This window comes from Hevea brasiliensis, chromosome 2, assembly GCF_030052815.1.
Source record: "Hevea brasiliensis isolate MT/VB/25A 57/8 chromosome 2, ASM3005281v1, whole genome shotgun sequence".
NCBI lineage: Eukaryota > Viridiplantae > Streptophyta > Magnoliopsida > Malpighiales > Euphorbiaceae > Hevea > Hevea brasiliensis.
The window spans coordinates 113,859,456-113,879,263 of record NC_079494.1 but is presented as its reverse complement, the minus strand read 5'-3'; the positions used below and the strand labels follow the sequence as shown (position 1 = coordinate 113,879,263).

General features: G+C 33.6%; 1 protein-coding gene across 1 annotated transcript; it reads left to right on the top strand.

Moving 5' to 3' along the window:
* The first annotated feature begins 10,900 nt into the window (after positions 1–10,900).
* LOC110661713 (probable WRKY transcription factor 47) lies at positions 10,901–14,363 on the top strand. Its single transcript, XM_021820428.2, has 6 exons — positions 10,901–11,197; positions 11,370–11,441; positions 11,570–11,722; positions 12,327–12,659; positions 12,753–12,866; positions 13,162–14,363. Exons 1-6 carry the CDS (start codon positions 10,976–10,978, stop codon positions 13,777–13,779), a joined length of 1,512 nt encoding a protein of 503 aa, XP_021676120.2. The 5' UTR covers positions 10,901–10,975; the 3' UTR covers positions 13,780–14,363.
* The last annotated feature ends 5,445 nt before the right edge of the window (positions 14,364–19,808 follow it).

Here is a 19,808-nt window from a genome sequence, read left to right as displayed (position 1 = left end):
TTTGGAGGATTGGTCACACCCATTGCCCATTATTTTGGCTTTAATCCTCAAATGTACAAGTGTCCTGCTCTTCCAACGGGTTTGTTATTTTTGGATGGACCCCATCTGGCCAACCAAAAATTTTGTATCAAAAATGAGGCTACCAAGCTGTATGAGATTCCTGCACTAACAGACCCACCACCTGGTTCTCCCACTGCAATTAGCTCCTCCTCAGCATCTGAGCGACCATTTGCACAGCCTTTTACACAACCTTCAATCCGAGCTCCACCAACTGCTCAACCTGCTTCATCAACAGCTTCTGGACCATCCATAGCAACTCTTTTGACTTTCATGGAGAATCTCAGTGATGAAATTTATTCTTTTCGGCAAATGACGGATGTATCTTTTCAGACACTACGAGATTTAGCTGACATATATTTGGATAGAAGTGCTGAAATGCAAGACGAGTTGAAAGTCATGCGAGCTAAGCTGGAGAAGATCGAAACAAACCAAGCACTGATTTTGAGCATCATCTCTCCACAGCAGCCACCACAAGCACCACCACCTCCACAAGATGACAAGGGCAAAGGACTTCTCATACCTGACTGACCAGCTTTTATTCTCCATTTACATTTCATGTCTTTAATTTCGTTGCTTAATTAATTAGTATTTTGAACTTGTTTAGTTAATATTTTGCTTGTGTTGTTTTTATTTTACTTGAACCATTTACTTATTCATTTTTTTTTTAGTTCCTCATAAAATACATTTTCCTTTTATATCTTTAATACATTGCTCACTTGCTTTTATGTGCTACTTCGAATTTACACTTGATGGTTACATTTTTGAGCTTAACTTCCTATTTCAACTTTTTGAGTTTAATTGATTTAATGGATTCCATTGCACTGTTTCTTTTGCAATGAGTGCAGCAGCTGTCCAAATTTTATCTAATTAAATTGGCTGCACTTCAATGAGGTAACAATTCTCATCTCAGCTTGTGTCACTGTCAACACAAGTTGTGCTATCGCTTATGCAACAGGGTAATAATTCTTTATGCACATATGAGCCACCCATTTTCTGCACATATAGCCAAATTATCCCATTCCTTGCACTCTTTTAACATTGAGGACAATGTTCATTCTGAGTATGGGGGAGAGGGTAAATTTTTTGCAAAAATTATTTTTTTCCTTTTTCATTTGCATATAGTGACATACTCATTCATTACTTCATACTTGTACATATTCACGTATATACCTTGCATATAGCCTCATATACTTAGTTATGCATACTTAGTTGCATATAGGTTGACTATACATTTACACTCATGCATTTCATTCATTCATTTAAAATTTTTGGATTTTTAAACCAGTTTCTGAATTCCATAAGCCACTTATTCAAGCAATCCAACTTGCCTTTAGATGGTTAGTGGAATGAAAGTTCCAGCTGGGTACAAAGTCTTAAGCATTATTCTTTCTCTTACTTAATAGCTGAAAATTAATACATTCATCTAGGTATGCAGAATCTGATTAGTTATTTTGAGTTTTGAGTGTCTGGATAAGCCTTTAAGGAAGAAAATGGTCATTGTCGTCTCACCATTCCTAGAACAAGCATCTTAGATCTTTCAAAGCGAAATTTTTAACTTGCGTTTGATAAGAATGTGATTTAGGCATTCCTTCATATTTTAAACCTCACATTTAGCCTTAACCTACCTTAATTTCATTTTAACCCTTGCAAACCCCCTTGAACCTTAATTCCCTAATTTCTTTGGAACCCAAATCATTTACCTAGCCATTAAACCTAAACACTACCACCTATTATGAGAATAATATTTTAGCAATTAAGTGCATAAAAAAATAATAAAATAAAATAAAATAAATAATGATATAAAAAAAAACTTGGAGGATTGAAACATCTTGAAAAGTGCTAGAGTAATTGTGAAAAGTTGATAAAAAAAAAACGGTCACCAAAATATCCCAAAAGTAATTTTGGGTGTGACGTGAAATAGGGACGCATACAAAATTAAAAAATATATATATATATTATAAAAGTAGTCCCTTTATTGTGATAGCACTTGAGATTCATTGTGAATTTCTTTCCTTTTTATAAAAAAATAATAAAAAAAAATATATTTGAAAATGAAAAAAAAAAAATGGATGCACTTTGAGTTTCATGATTAATATTATTCTCATATTTTGTTTACCTTATTCTCTTTCTTTGTTAACCACAATTTTACCCTATTAGACCCCATTACAACCCTTAAAAAGACCTAATGATTCTTTGAAAAATGCTTGTTACATTAGTAGAGTTAGATCTTTTATGCTTGCATATGGGTTTGGCAATATAATCTTCCATACATTACTCACCATCTATTTGAGACACATTGGCTATCTATTTCATTTAGGTTTGTTTTGGCACAATTGACTCTTGTAGCTGGTTGGTATTTGTTGCTTGGATTGATTGGTTAATTCTTAGCTATTCTGTAATTGTTGAGAGTGCTTGCTTCATTCTTTGTGCTTTTGCTGGTGGGAACTTGGAATGTTGGTGGCTAGAGGTAAGTTGGTGGTTTGGATTAGTGATTTTTGTGTTTTCAAAGACTGATTCTATTCCCTTCCAAATGAGTTTTAATGAAATTTTGCTTGGGGACAAGCAAGAGTTTGAGTATGGGGGAATTTGATGCATGCATTTTAGATCATCATTTAGATGTAATTTTTGCACATAATTTACCCTTGTTCATAGCCATTATTATAGATATTAGTATATATTTAGTCAATTTTGCAATTTTCACTTCTCTTAGTTTAATTTTTGGAATTTATTTGTTTTGTAGGTTAAATTTGGAGAAATTTGATGTATTTTGATCAGAGTAGCCATTTGGAGGAGATTAGAGTTGAATTGCAAAAATTTTTGAAGTTGAGTAAAAATGGCCGAGAGCAACACAACCTGCAGCACAACCGAGTTAGCTTATGTCGCAAGTTGTGTCGAGCGTCAGATATTCAGACCGAGAGCGACACAACCCGCGACATAACCGACCCAGCTTATGTCACTTTTACTGGAAATGGCTGACGTGGCATTTCCGTTACTCCAGCTTTTTACCTCACTTTCTCTGGAACCTTCCCCCTTTTACCCATTCTAGGGCAGACCCTTAGCCTATATAAAGTCTCATTTTATCATTTTCTTTCCATAGAGAGCAAGAGAGGCATTTTTGGCAAGATTAGAAAGAGAAGGAGGGAAGCACGTTCTCCATTTTTCCAGCAGCCTGCAGAACTCGTTTTCTGCACTTTTCTGCAGCAAATTCTACTGCATATTTCTGGGTTTTTCTACCCCTTAGCTTACATTTCCATTATTTCTTCATTTATACATTTGGGTTTGTCTTTAAACAATGATTTGTGAATAGTTGATTGAGATTCTAGAGATGGGTTTGTAAATATTGATTTGTATTGTGGTTTTGAACTGATTTAACCATTTAAATGGGATTTGTTACATTTTGATTTATTGCTTGTGAGCTTGTTGCCTTGCTTGATGAATGAGCCCTCATTAAGTTAAGCTTTAATCCTTAATAGATGGACTGAAAAGTGAATATTAGGGATAGATAATCTTGCAATAAACTTTATTTTCTTGGTGTTAGAGATAAGCTAAGAGGATTAAGGGGAACTTTCCAAAAATCAATTAGAGCTTTAAATGGGTTTTTGTTAGGTTTGAAATACCGTGAAAACAGGGTTTGATTTAATGAAAACCAATTTTGAAATGCTTGAAAAAGGTTTCAAAAATTTAAGAATTTATTTCCCTCAAAATTGCAATTCTCATGTGTTTGGCTAAATTAGGGATAAACCACATGCAAACAATATTGAAAAATCCAATCTCTAGAATCACTTTATTTTTTATTGAATTTAGATTTAATTCCTCTCAAATTTCATAAATAGAAATTTCAAATTAATTTTTGGTAATCTAGTTTAATTAATTTTAGTTAATTGTTTGATTTAGTTTTAATTCCTCAAATATCAATTTTAATTCCAAATTTCATTTTACTTCTTTAATTTTTGTCATTCTAATTAGCTTATACTTTTATTTCCAATTTAAGCACAATTCCCTGTGGGATCGATATCATTTTTTAAAACTATACTACTGTGACCCGTGCACTTGCGGACACACCGTATCAACTGTACCGGACACACCGTATCAACTGTACCATTGAAGAATAAGGTGCAGACGTGCATCTAATTTGCAATGCTAAAAGCTTTCAAATTGTAAAACTAGGGTATAAATGTGGAACTTCTTTTGCAGGTTACAGTGAGAAGATTACTAGTTAAATTTGATGTGATAAATAATAAAAATGTTTATAATGATAAAAATTTAGATTCCAAAGTGTTAATCATTAATGATAAAAGTTGATAAAAATAAATGAGAAAACGAAAGTATGCGAGAAATCAAAACTTAGGAATCAATTAATATATTTTTTAAAATTTAAAGATTGAATCATTATAATTTTACTTTTTCTTTTCGTCCTGCCAAGATCGCTGACTCGCAGAGTGCCCTGAAATGGGCTTAGGCCACATAGAGAACAAGCTGGGAGATCGGAGCTGGACATTATTATGGTATAATTGGGCTGGAAACTTACTCCTGGGATCAAACCATGCGCTTTTTTCTTAATAGTCCTTCACAAACCCAAACTATCCTCATTGGCCATTGCTGAAGCCTTGGGCACGTCGTGATCATTGGAACAAGCCCATTCAAACGAAAAATTTTAAATCAACCTAAATATTTAATTTAAAGAATTTGAAGATGCAAATTGTCAAAAGTCCTCTAGTCCCACCTGAAGCCATTCTCCACTGTGTTTCTTTTTCCCCTAAAGCTAAATCGACCTAATTAATTTATTGCTTAATTTAATCACTTTCGTTTTCCCTCACCAATCCAAATCCTACTTTGTTCACAGTTGCTTGCACTTTGAATCTCCTTAAAAAGTCATTGAACTAGAAGTTAATTACTACAGAGACCCACTTCTAGAAACTAACACCGTTACGTTTCTTCTCCATGTATCTTTCCTAAATTATAAATATCTCAACAGCGTTTAATTTATCAAAACTTGAGTCAAAGGCAAGAAAAAGAGTGATCAAGACTTGGATCAGGGTGGTCCTGGATTTCCTGAGAACGATCCCGAGACCAACTGTATCAGAAGAGAATCACAGGACGTGCAAGCCTGTTCAGATTGAAACTGAATTATTAAAGTGACAAAGAAAAAGGAAGCAAGTCAGCCATGGCATGCTCTTTTACTTTGATTTTTTGGTTTTCTTCTTGTTGAATGAAGGAAAATAAACTGAGAAAGTTAATAGCTTTACCTAACCAAGATCACAAGTTAATGAGCTGTTTTACTAGAGGGTAGGTAATTAATTAAAGTCACCTTCATTGAGAAAAGTAGCAAAGCCAAAGGACAAGGCAGGGTAGCCCCCATTAAAATTGACTCAAAGAAGGAAGAAATTAAGACAAAGGTTTTAAAGTCTACAAGCTTGAAAATGAGAATATATATCACTTTCGCTTCTTTTATCTCCGTAGTCTACAAGCTTGAAAATGAGTATACCATCATCTAGTTGATAATTGATATCTTCTACTACTACTACTACTACTTGTTCTTCTTCTTCTTCTTATCTTCTACCCTGATAAGGTAGCTCCTTTTTCAAACCTATTAAGAAGGCAATGGCCAATTCTTCCATTGCCATTGGAGCCCCACCCCATTGTAAACGTGACTTTCCATGAAAAAGTCACCTACACTATTTGTGATTCTAATTTTTTTTCTTTTTAAAATACTCAATAAAAAATAATTTTGTAGTTAAAATATATTAAATTTAATTTTAAATTTCAATAATTTTAATATATTTGAAATAATTTTTTATTCAACAATAACTTGAACGAAAATACAAAACCCATCTTAAAACGGAAGGAGAAGGAAAATCATTTAATTCCTTGCCAATTTCCATCATTTTGGATTAGTTTAACACGGAACCTGTTTCCCTAAACCCTTCCTTCTGGCTTTTTCCATCCTTTTACTTTTTGTCTTCTTTCTTCCTCATCTAGAAATTTAAACCTATATAAATATAAAATATCTTAATATATAATACTTATTTTATTAATTTACTGTAATGCACTTTGTTTAGCCAAATCTTCCTTTCTTTCTTTCTTTCTTTTTTAATAATACACGAGTGTTGCTTCATGGAACAAATAAACATATATTGTTAAAAAATATTATATTAACATCACAATAAATATTATATTAACCATGTTAATTAAAGAGTATTACAAAATTTAAAATTAAATTTAATATATACTAATAAAAATTCTTAAAATAATTAAATATTTTTAATTTTAATTTTTTTTAAAAGAATTGACCTTTCAATTTCGTCCCAAACCTGGTGTAAAATATAGAAAAGCGTTGAGGTGGGAGACAGTGATGGATGAATGCCACTAAATGAGAGGTCAATTGACCCTTTATTTGTTAATATATTTTTTATATACGTATTTAAATATACTGACACCTTATAAATTTAATTATTAAACTCTTTTTAAAAAAAATTAAAATTATTTTGTATTCAAAAGTTAAATTTTGCTGTGAATTTTTTAATAATAAATGTTATTAAAACAAAATGTACAAGTGTAGTAAATTGATATAAGAATTTTAATAATATTTTATTTTTTTTATATATTGACTAAAAAATTTTTTTTTCCTCCTAGCTTGTTGACAATGCTTAAATATAATTAACAAGATAAATATTAAATAGGTATATCATAAAGTGTATATTATGATTATGAGATGAAAGGTGTGAGAGGGCCAATTATAATAAAAATAAAATAAATTGTAAACTCCCAAGAAGCCATGGACGTAATGCAAACGCAAGTTGACCTAAATCCTGAAGGTAAACGTCAAAACACAAAAATAAGCCTGTATGAAGGCAGAAGGAATAGAAAGCAAGCTGAGGATACACGGGAAGCTTGTGTTTTGAGTTTGTGGAATCTTGGGGGTGACTGAACGTGGGGGCAAAGAAGAGAGATGCCCTAGCTCCTGGGTCATTCAAACATACCTTTATTTTCTTCTTCTTGTATTAATTTTGTGCGTGCAATTTGGCTTAGCTGCTTCTATCTCAATTTGCCGCCGCTTTCTTTTACTTGCGCCTTTCCTTTTTGTGTTGACTTAAAAGCAACAACAACGTTGCATGTAAGTTGGCCACGATCCCATTAATTGCTCGCTTTAATTCTTCTCCTAATTAAGCCCTACACCCCTCTAGATACTCCTCTAACAAGAGTTTGTTAGACGCTAATTACTCACTAACCCCTTTGTTAATTTCACTAATCAACGACTTAGAGCAACAAATTAAAGATATCTTGGATATGCTAATAATTAACTAGGGTATCACAGATTTTGGTAGGAGTAGTCACACAACTACAGCATTTTGTTTTTTTTTTTCTTTTTCAACAATTAATATAATTAGCTATCAAGTATAATTCCGATAAGAAAACTTGTAAATATAGCTACAAGTCATCTATTGACTTGTCGATATAAAACACAGACCAAAAAATTGTTTTTTGTGAAGAGGAAGAGAGGAGAAACAATCTGATCATTCTCTATGCTTCTCTTATATTAAATATAGAGAGCGACCTTCCAGCTGTGGGTTTCAGTGTCAAATAAGGCATCCTCCACAAAATTGACCCAACTTTTTCCACATCTTGACCAATTAAACTGAGATTTTTTAGATTAAAAATATTTTTTTATTATTTATTAATTATCATGATTTATGTGATGACAACAACACCTTTTTTTTTTTCTTTTTAATTTGATTTTTTTGTCACCACTTACCAGTTTGTTCTACTCTCATTAGGAAGCGGTCCTCTATGGTCGTTGTTGACAATTAGCTAAACTCAGATACACAATTATTATTATTTTGCTGATCAGCCGGACTTTTAGAATATAGAATAACTTTACACATCACACAAAATGCTGTTTAATATCTAGCTTTAATAATAAAAAAAAAATCCTTCAGGCCTGTGTCGTAAGCATGATATACATATATATATATATTCTCAAAACCTATAAATTTTACATATGTGTTACCGGAGTACAGACATAATTAATTAATTTTTATTTCTATTTTTTAACTAATTACATGATAAATAATATATTACTATTTACGTTGTTGGAGTTATTATATACGAATTTTTGTTATCTAAATCCAATCTATTATGAACTCAAAACATGAGATATAGTGAAACTCACCTATTAAATATATAGATCTACATATTTATATATTGAGTTCACGATAAATCGGATGTAAATAAGAATTTCTTAATTATATATAAACTCTTTAATTAATTACACTCTAATTATATTGTCCTCATTTTTGTCATTTTTATAAAAGAAAGAAAAAAAATAGCGAAATCAATCATCATGAAGTGTATTAGTAGTTTAGTACCTAGTCAAAGTTCCATTTTTTATATTATTATTATTAGTGAATAATAATTATGGATATTAAAATGGCTATTAAGTAATTATAATATGATAATTAAATGCTATTCAATTTATAATGAAACAGGTTAAAACTTTAAATATTAATATTTTTATTTTTAAAATAAATTAAAAAAAAAGGAAATAGGCATTAGAAAATATAGACACACCACCTTCTCTTTCAATTACTTTTAGTTTTCCATATAATATTATGCTTTAGTTATTTTCATTTTTATTTATTATTAATATTTTATAAATTAATAAAGTGTTTATTGAAATATATATATAATCAACATATAGCTATTAAATATTATTTTATTATCAAATTGAATATTTAACATAAATAAGGGAGCCTAAAGATGTATTCTACTTGGCTTACATTTTTGATATATTAAGGACTAATTTGTTAAGTAAAAATTAGTTGAAATTTATTAATTAATAATTAAAATTAAAATTTGAAATGGTAATTAACTTTCAAATTTAAGACTCGTTGCATTAGCATATCCAAAGCCAACCTTAAACACATCAAGTGGGCAGGTAATAAATGATTCTTTTGTCATCACATGTAGCTAGCTGGATTGAAATCAAAGTCTTATTAAAAATGAAATTAATTAATGATCTGTTGGAATATCTTAATTAGTCCCTGTGGAAAAATGTTAAGTCGAGTAGCTTTCTATCCATGACTACTGCCTACTAATTACTGTGATTAAAAAAATAATTAAATTACTTAAATTATAATAAAATATTTTTTAATTTTTAAAAATTATTCTCTTTATGTATTTTTATTTATTACATTTAAATTTTTATTTTATTCAAAATTATTCGTCACATTTAAAAAATCAAGAAGCATTAACTTTTTGGCTAAGCTCTAGCTGGAAATAAAACTTTTTTTTTTCTTATTATTAAAGATATTCTCATATCAAATTAAATTTCCTCATCAGATAATAAAATTCTAATTAATAAATAACTATTGGATGAAATAAAACTCTGAATACTTAAATATATACATCTCTTTGCCTTGAAATTATAGGGAGAATTTAACGGCCGCAATAGCGGCTACTATATTCCATAGAAGATATAGAGTTCGACGGACCATTCTATATATCCATTGTCATTCATCAATAGCAATAATATTATAGCATGTGATTGTCATGAGGCATGGAATGTAAAGGCAGCTGATATGAGGTTGAAATTTACCAGAAATTCATTACTCATTTGGTACTTGACATGAAAAATCCTTTATGAAGGATTGGACCCTCTTCACCATTTGCTTTTCCCCCACCCTCCTTTTTGTCCTTTTTTTTTCTCTAAATAAAAATAATAAATAAAATACTGATGGGAGAGACGATTCATCGACTTGTTAATTAATACCTCTTCTCAAGACAATTATGTATCCAATACATCTAATTTATTTATCAAGACAGTGATACAAAAACTTAGAAAAAAGATATTGTATGATTTTTACACCACAGTCGAGCTAAATATTTTAAATTTTCAATTAAATAGTATTTAAATTAAATTAAATTATAAATATTTAATTACTTTTTATATATATTATTATAAATAAATCGATAATAATAATAATAATAAATTAAAAAAATAGACTTAGTTACCCTCAACCCTCCATATTAATGGTTTGAACATGGGTCTCTAATTTCCTGCAATGAGGTGGACAGGGGGAAGCATGACCTGAGGGCGTTGGCTTTTTTGGGCTTTGGAAGGATAAAACTTAATTTTATGGGTATTTTATAATTTATTTTTTAAGTTATAATAAAATTTATAATTTAGTTTTTTTAATTTTTAATGATAAATAAATTCATTTTTATAGTTATTCCATATTAATTATAAAATTTAAAATTAAATTATTATAAACATTTAAATTATAAAAATTAAATATGATAAAATAATTATGACTTTCAAATTTTTATTGACAAATTTTAATAAAATAATTATTTTTTAATACAATTGACAATTTTTAACCATAATATTTATCATATCTCAAAATTTAAATTATAAATTATTTAAATTTTATTATGTTTATTATTAATTATTTATCATATTTTAATTAATATTTTATTTCTTAGTCTCTGTATGATCTATAATAATTTCTCCGGTCAGTGGGGTTAGGTATTTTCTCTCTGCGGAGTTGGGACCCACCCCTTATTCTAATCACCGTCAGATGGAGCCGTGCCGTCAACTTGGTTGACCTCACCACGACGCTCAAAACCCCACGTGGATATACCGTACCCATTCGAATCGCACTCCGTCACTTAACGACGCCTCCTCTCAACGGAACTCCAACCCTACACCTCGATGTTTTTCCACGCGCCGCTACTTTCCTCCCTCCCATCCTCAAAATCCCGCCACGTGTGCTCTACAACTATGATGTCATTTCTCCCGCGAAAAAAACGGCTGGTCTTCTCCCTGGTCCTTTGTTATTATTTTTGGACCCCTATCACAAGCAGCCAGTCTTCTAAATACCTCCGCTGAAAAGCCTCCACACAACTACTTCCTGTCATGGACAAACAAGGCCGGGAATTAACATTCTTGCACTCCGGCGATTTTCTTCGTCAGAACACTGGTTTATCTGATCGCTTAACCCACAATTCCGTCGATACCGGCAAGTCCACCATCAAAGAAGTGGATTTCTTCTCAAGGGATAGGACTGATGATAAAATTCATTGTGATCAAGAGATAAAGGATGGGTCATCTTCAGCTCCTGTCGATTCCGCGGTAAACGTAAGGTTTCAATATTCATCTTAACCCTTTTTTAGAGCTTTTCTTTCTCATCTATATATTAATCTTGTTGGTTGTGAAGTTTTCGTGCTTTAATAGCCATAGCGATAATTATTATTGAAAATACAGTTTTAATTTGCTTTACTTGTAATTGACTTTGGTTGATGTGTTTCAGACTGGACTGAATCTCCTCACTTCTAGCTCTGGAATCTTAGAAACAGCAAATGAAAACAAACCCAATAATGAAGTGAGTTTCACATGCTTTGTCTCATGTTATTATTAATTCCATTAGATATGCTTTTGGATGATCGTTTGATTCTTCACCTTTTCTTGAGGTTTTAATCGAAGAATGGGTATTCGGTATTGGTTTTACAGCTGAAGAAATTACAAGCCGAGTTGGATAGTCTGCACGATGAGAACAAGAAGCTCAGACGCATGTTGGATCAGATTACTAAAAGCTACAAGGATCTGCAAGCTCAGCTAATCATGGCAATGCAAAAACAGGCACAAGGGAATCGGGGAAAGCAGGTGAATTGTGGTTTAACTTTTACCCAGATTGGTCATGTTCGATAGAGAGATGGGGGTTTCCATTATCTGCACCCAATAGAGAAAATCGAAAACGATTTTTATTATCTATAAAGAAATGGATAACGTGCTTTAATTAAATTGGAAACCATGCTTTCTTGATCCGGTATCCGCCCTTCGAATATCTTACTACTCATCTTTTTACCCTATTCAGTTCTAAAAGCACATAGAGAAGGGGAAAAGGTTGTAAGTTGCTATCTTAAATAAGTAAATTTTCACCGACCTGCATTATTCTTGAGCTCGCTGCGATTTAGGCAAGTTGTCTTCACTCATTTACGTGGTCGTGCAGGATCACGTGCACCTACGCATGTCAAACATAAATTACTTGTCCTAAACTGTAATCAATCTTCCTCTGGGATGGAGCAGTTGGGATTCTCATTTCCCATTGTACCCTAAGAAGAGAACCCATTTGTTTTTGTTCCTTTTTTGTCTCTGATTTCGCTGAGATTTGCATCTTTCATCTCGAATCTTAATGGGACTTGAACAAATACCTTGGATTAGTTATGTAATTAATACTAATAGGATCCGTTTTTAATCATGGATACAGAAGGGAGAGCAGAATGGCATCTCAAGTCCCATTATGTCAGCCCAACAGTTTATGGACCCACGCCCATCTGCCGCATTAGATGTCAACGATACTTCAGTATCTGATGATAAGGCACAGGATGTGTCGGTATCTCCTACAAATACTACAGAGGCTATGTCTCAGATAAATCCAGGAAAACAAGCTTCGACAGAAGATGGTCTTGATCAGACTTCCCAGAGTTGGGGATCTCCCAAGAGTCCGAGATTAGAACAAGGAAAGGGCGAGGAGCAGGTCCCTGAAGTCCCTTTCAGGAAGGCTAGAGTGTCTGTGCGAGCGAGATCTGAGGCTCCTCTGGTGAGCATTTACACAAAATTTGTTAAAAGACTTACGAGCTGTTTCATTAATTTGTTTGAGCAAAGCTATAGCAATTTTTCTTTTGTGGCTTAGATCACAGATGGATGCCAGTGGAGAAAATATGGTCAAAAGATGGCCAAGGGCAACCCTTGTCCGCGTGCATACTATCGTTGCACCATGGCTGTTGGATGTCCAGTTCGCAAGCAGGTAATCCTCAACTTTCAATGACAAATTACCCAACACGTTGACTAATTATAGAAATTAAAAGGTTAATATGTTTTTTTTTTTTTTAAAAAAAAACAGTATAAGCTATATTCTACCAAAAATTAAATTTGTCTGCATTGTGAGAGAGAGATTCAATTATTGAATCACTAAAATAGAAATATTGATTGACGACATTTATTTTCAATGATTTCCTTTTGCCTTCCGGATTTGATGATACCTTGATTACTTTTGTTGGCATTTTCCTTATAGCTCTGGTCTATTCTTGTTGTTTGAACAGGTGCAAAGATGCGCAGAGGACAAAACCATTTTAATAACAACATATGAAGGAAATCACAACCACCCACTTCCACCAGCAGCTACAGCTATGGCTAATACTACCTCTGCTGCTGCAGCGATGCTTCTCTCAGGTTCCACTACATCCAAAGAAAGCCTACCATCGAATAATACCTTCTTCCCTTCTTTACCCTACGCGTCCACATTGGCTACCTTATCTGCGTCTGCACCATTTCCCACCATAACCCTCGACTTGACCCAGAGCCCAAACCCCATACCTTTCCTTCGTGCCCCTCCATCAACCACATTTCCTCTTCCTTTGCATGGCTGTCCACAACTGCTAGGCCACCCTATGTATGTCCCACCCAAGGTACCAGCAGCTGCAATTCCATCGCTGCAATTAGGGCAACGACAGGCTTCAATGGTTGAGACGGTGACCGCTGCCATTGCTTCTGATCCAAATTTCAGGGCAGCCTTGGCAGCGGCCATCTCCTCAATTATTGGTACACAGAGGAGCAATGACGGAACCAGTAGTAACACCAATACTCCTAACGGGGGTATACCCGTATTGCCTGGATCCCCACAACTTCCTCAATCTTGCACGACTTTCTCCACTAACTAGGGTTAATGTTTTTCCTTGAGCTTTGTGTTGAAGTCATTGGCGGATAACCGTGGATCTTTGTGTGGAGAGTTGGCGATGGGTGCAACGCGGGCATAGCGATAAATTTTGGCATACTTGAGCTAAAATTAATCTTAAAAAGAAAAATACTATGATTCCTGTGTAGATGATATGTAATATGTATATATATATATATATATATATATATATATATATATATATATATGGTGTTTAATCAATTTGGTGTGAATGCATGTAAATTTTACAAGCGTTGTTACTTAGTAGGGTAAGCTTTTGAAAGCTTAGAGTGGAGTGTAAGAATGAAGTGGGTCTGCGAAACTATAATGCGATGTATTTGGTAAAATGATATGGATACAGCAGATGTAAAAAACTTGATGAAGTACAATGAAGAGATACTTGATGAGGGAAGGGCATTTTACAAACTTTTGTCTTTGAATTTTGTGTTGTAATGTTATTGTGTCGTAATGGAAGGATGGTTCAATGTAATTGATATTGGAAATTAAGCTTTATTGTTACTGAGTTACAAGAAGCATACATGCTTTAATACAGAAGCTTCATTAATGTTATATTATACTTTCTTCTTATATATGTTTTGAAAAGTAAAAAAGTCAACTTGTTAATTAGATTTTGCTATATATTGACGATAACTAGGGTTTCAACCTGAGCGAATCCCTCACCTTGCTACTAGGTGAAAATCACCCTTCAATGTTGCATATATTCTACCGCTCTAGCTACTTTTCTCCCCTCCATTTAGTCCTGTGTGCTTTCAACATAACGTGCTTCTAAACTAGATGTTTCTACTGTGGTACATGAGGCTGAGTGATGTGTCCCAACCGCAAGTGCACGGGTCGTACAAGTAATATAGAAAAGATATCGTTCCCACGAGAAGTTGTGTTAATGATTGAATTTTTAATATAAAAAGTTGACTAAATTGAACTATTCTTGAAATTAAAGTAATAAATTGATGGGTATTTGAGTATGAAATCTATATGTGCAAAATTAATAATCTATCCAACAATGTATTAATTAAACTAAAATTGCATCAATTTGAAATAAGCAAGTTGAAATATGGCAAAATTAAAATGGCAAGCAATTAATTTTAATTAAAAATTAACAATTATGAAAAGGCGATTCCGTAGTTCGGGATTTCATATTCGAACTATTTTGGAATTTTAAATTGGTTATCCAATCTTGCGGAACTTACGGGTTTTAAGGAGATTAATTCTTAAATCCTTTGAATACCCTTTCGAGTGAGACAAAGAGTGCTTTAATCAATCTAATCCTACTTTCGTGGAGTTAGAGTTAATTAAGGCCCATTAGGTTCTTTAATTAATCTGTGAATCCTCTTAATCCTTAGTCTATTTCTAGATCTAAGTTAATTAAGTCCAATTTCTTGATTATCTATCACAAGGCCTTCTCCTTTCGGTGCCTCAACCATGGATTAAGAACATCACTTAATGGGATCCTACACTAAGCATGTCATTAAGCACACAAGAAATGAATAAAACTCATTAAGACCACAAAATATGGATTACCCAATCAAAATCCACAAAATATCTCAAATATTACAACCCTTACTCCATAATCAAAATAAAACTACTCACTATCCATAATGTTTATAAGAAATTATGAGTTTATAAGGAAATAAAGCTTTAATCTAAGCTAAGAAACAAGAAACTAAACACTAGAAATGTAGGAAAAATGTAAGAAAGGAAAGAAATCTGCAAATCTTGGTTGAAAATGGTGTGGAAGGTGAAAATGACTCTTCAGCTGCTGCCTCTCCTCTCTCTTTCCTTTTCTGCTCCTTGTCCCCCTTTCTAAAATGGGAAATGGGACTATTTATAGCATTTTCTGACATGGAGCCCTAAAATGGTGTGTTTGAGGAGGAATTTTCTGAGGGAATCTTCTCGACTCATTAATGAACTCTTTATGGGATCGCATAAGTCATGCGATCCCTTATGCGCTTTTGGTTCGGTTCACTTATGCGAAACTGCATGACTTGGTGCATAGGTTATGCACAATTCCGTGAAAGTGCATAAGGGAGGCGTGAATGTGCATAAGCTATGCAGTCTCCTTATGCACATTTCGGCAGGTATTGGAACAGTGATTTTTCTCCTTATGCAGATCCGCATAGCTTATGCGGCAAGTTATGCACAATTTTGGTCAATGCATATTTCAGCTTGAAAACTTGTTTTTGACATCTTTGGCTGTGGAAGTCACTCCTCAATGGCAAAATTTCTTTTCAGTCCTTCACAAACACCATTTTTCCTACAAAACAAAGTAAAAATTACAAATTAATCCAAAATTGACAATTATGAAAAACTAACTAAATAACTAATGAAATTAGCTAAAAATAACTAATAATAAAATAAAATGGCTATGAAATTAGACCTAAATGACTATGCAAAATGTATGCATCAAATACCCCCAAACTCAAGCTTTTGCTTGTCCTCAAGCAAACTTTAAAATGTGATGCAAAGTTTTTAGGGGTGCCTTATCCAAAGAGCTATGAAAATTACCTATTAAAGTAACTTAACACACCTTCAGCCATACCAGCAATCCATATACCCATCCTTCAAAATGCAAAGAATCTAATGCTTATCCAAGCTTTCACCGCTTAGCCATCAAGTCAATTATCATTCAAAATCCCCAAACCAACCAATCAAAAGAGAGAGTCATGCTCAAAAGGAATTCTAGGACAATCAATAACCAAAGTGTCTCTATATAGAGTGATGGAATTAAATGAATGAATGGATAATTTTCCAATCCCATAGGCAAATTCCCTACTCCTATCTCCACTAATGTAGCTAGTACTATCAAGAGATCAAAGGTCTTTTTAGGGATGTAATGGGGCCATGGGGTTTAAAATGAGGCTAAGAAGAAAAATGGGTAAAAAGGATTCAAAGCATGAAAATATTTTCAATTTTGAAATATAAGGTACACTTCTTATTTTATTATATATTTTTTTTCTTTTTCTCTTTTTTATTAATTTTTTTATATGGGAGAGAGAGAAATACACAATGAGGATTGTCAAGTGCTAGCATATTTTACAAAACACATAAAATGGAGGGACATTTTGATACTTTAAACTTGTATCTTGCATTTTCTTTTGATGATTGTCCCTAAAATTTGCCACCCCCAAACTCATTTCTTTTAATACTTTGGGTGGATTTCTTTCATTTTGAATGACAATGGTAAAAAAAAGCACATATACTAGCACCTTTTTTACAAGATGACAATCATTTCTTCTCCCTTTTATTGTATTTTGTTCTTTTCACTTTTTTTTTTTTAATATGTACCTAATGTTATAAATAATTATTCTCATGAAAAGGGTTGGAGTGTTTGGTTCATTGGCTAGGTAGTAATAAGGGTTTCAAGAAAAATTAGGGACAAAAAGGCTCAAAGGGGTTTGCAAGGGTCAATTTTAATTAGGAAAAAGGGCCAAAGGTTTAAAATGAAGAGATTTAAATCAAAGAATGCCTAATCATCTCTCTTTTCAAGTACAAGCTGGTATTTCGCCTTGAAAGGTTTAGAAAATTTGTTCTAGGATTGGTGAGACATCATTTGACTACCTTATATCCAATAACTCCCTCTAAACACTTCCATCTCTAAATGACTAGTTGGGTGGCTTTTTGGCTAAGAAGATATAGGCAAGGGATAGACACTTTAAAACCTTGCATCTCTTAGGAAACTTTCAATCCACAAATCCAACTAAAGGTAAGTCAAATCACTCCCATAGGTAGCTTTTCAATACTCAAGGGATTTGGCAAAAGATTTTAATGCATGATGCATGATTCCTAAAAATGAGTAATGCATTAACTAACTAAATGGAGGGAATCTATTTGTGTGCAATATGTACAATTTCTAAGTGATGTATAATGTGTGTGTAAATGTGTAATGTATATGTATGTATGGATGTATATGTAAAATATTTACAGTATATGTAAATGGAATGGGATGAGATGCTCTTATACTCAAAATGTGAAAACTGAAGCAAAAATCAAAATGTGTACCCCCAAACTCAAAATTAGACATTGTCCTCAATGTCTCAAGCAATGTATTATCAAAACTCAAAGCAAATAGTAATTACCAGGAATTGTGAAATGTTAAGAGCAAAAAGAAAAGGTTACCTGGTATAGAGCAGATGAGAATTCAAGAGATAATGGGAATGCATAAGTAGCTGCACAGGTTATGCAGAATAAAGTCTTTGTCGAGCAGTGCATAAGTAGGGTGCATAAGCGTGCGATTACGCATAAGTAGCAATAAGGGTTGCACAGGCTATGCAGGACATTTGCATAAGGGAATTCACAGCCTGTGCAGTTCTGCATAAGTGGCATAAAGGGCTGCACAGGCTATGCAAAATAATTGCATAAGGGAATTCACAGCCTGTGCAGTATATTCAAAAGCTGCTGCATGATGATTAGCAAGGAAAAATGTGCAACCACAATATACAAAACAGAATATATGGACAATTATGCACAAAAGGGCAGTAAAGGCAGTGAAAATCAATGGAAAACTAATATAATGGCCATCCAATAGAACTTTAAGAAACAAACTAATTCAAAACAAACTAACAGAATTCAAAACAAACTATAATTGTTTGAACATATGTATAAAGAAAAAGTCCGACAAGTTTGAACAAAAGTAAAACAAAAACTAGTCTAGTTCTATTATTTTGCCCTTATCCATAGATGTTGCTAAGGGGCTGGTTGCATCTGGCTGCTGTCGAAATGATGGTGCTGGAGGAGGTGATGGAGGTGGAGGTGGCATTCCCAGAAAAATCATGAGTTTCTTCATCATCTCCTTCAATTCTTTATGCTTGACCATGGTTTCCATGGCAAGGACAAATAGGTGAGCCTGACGATCCTAGAGGGTCTCAAGACCGGTCAAGCTTCCTATCCACAAAGTATATATCATCACTAAGCCTTTCAAGATAGGTGAATAAGGCTTTAGTGTTGAATGCAGGAGGGGCTGTGGATGAGGAGGGTTCAGCTGTAGGAGGTGTGGGCTGAGCAGAAGCTGCTGGGGTCTCCTGTGCAGATTGAGGGGGTGGGGTAGGTTCAGTAGAGTGCTGTGGGACTGATGGGACAGGTTGGGCTTCTGGTTGTGCAGTGGGTTCAGTTTCTGCTGCTGGTTGTGCAATGTCAGAATGTGGCAAACTGAACCCTGTTTTGGATAGGTGTGCAGCATCAAAATATAAGGTGTCCACAAGTGCTGGTATTGGGTGCTCTTCAGGATTAAAACCAAAATGCTTGGCTATAACAGTTATGAGCCCACCCAAGACAATGTCGCCTATGGATTTTGTGGCAATATGCAACACATGCTCACAAAAGAAATAACCAGGAGAAACCTTGACCTTGTAAAAAGCACACCATAACATGAATAATTCAGATTTCCCCACAGCACCAGAACTAGTCCCTCTGCCCAAAATAGTGCTAGCAATCAGCCTATGAATAAACCTAAGTGCAGGGTCAAGTATTTGAGAGGTTTTTGATCTGCCAGCAGAAAAAGTCTGAGGTTGGTTTGTGATAATTCTCCAAAATTGAGCAGCATTCCAAATACCCTTGTTTGCTACCTCTACCCCTGTATATGGCACTCTAAATAGCCCATCAATTGCAAAACCAAGAATGCTATGAAATTGATCCAATGATAACTCTCTACTTTGCCCCAAACATCTAAATTTCATAGTTGGCTTAAAATCTACATCATGCAATTTCAGGGTGGCAGAGAATGAGGAAATAAATTCCAAAACTAAAGCTGGGTAAACAATTTCTTGCTTGTGCACAAATTCCATCCAACCCATACCATCAAGATAGGCAACCACATTGTCAAATAAACCAAGTGACTGGAGAGAGTCCACAGAAATATACCTAGTGGGTTGCACCTTCCTTTCCTTAAGTCGTTTAAATGTTGCTTTGTGAGTTGCATCAGGAAGGGACCAAGGTAGTTTTGAGACCTGTGAGGTTGCTGACAATTGCTTTTTGCTGGAAGAGGATGTGGAGGCTGAAGTT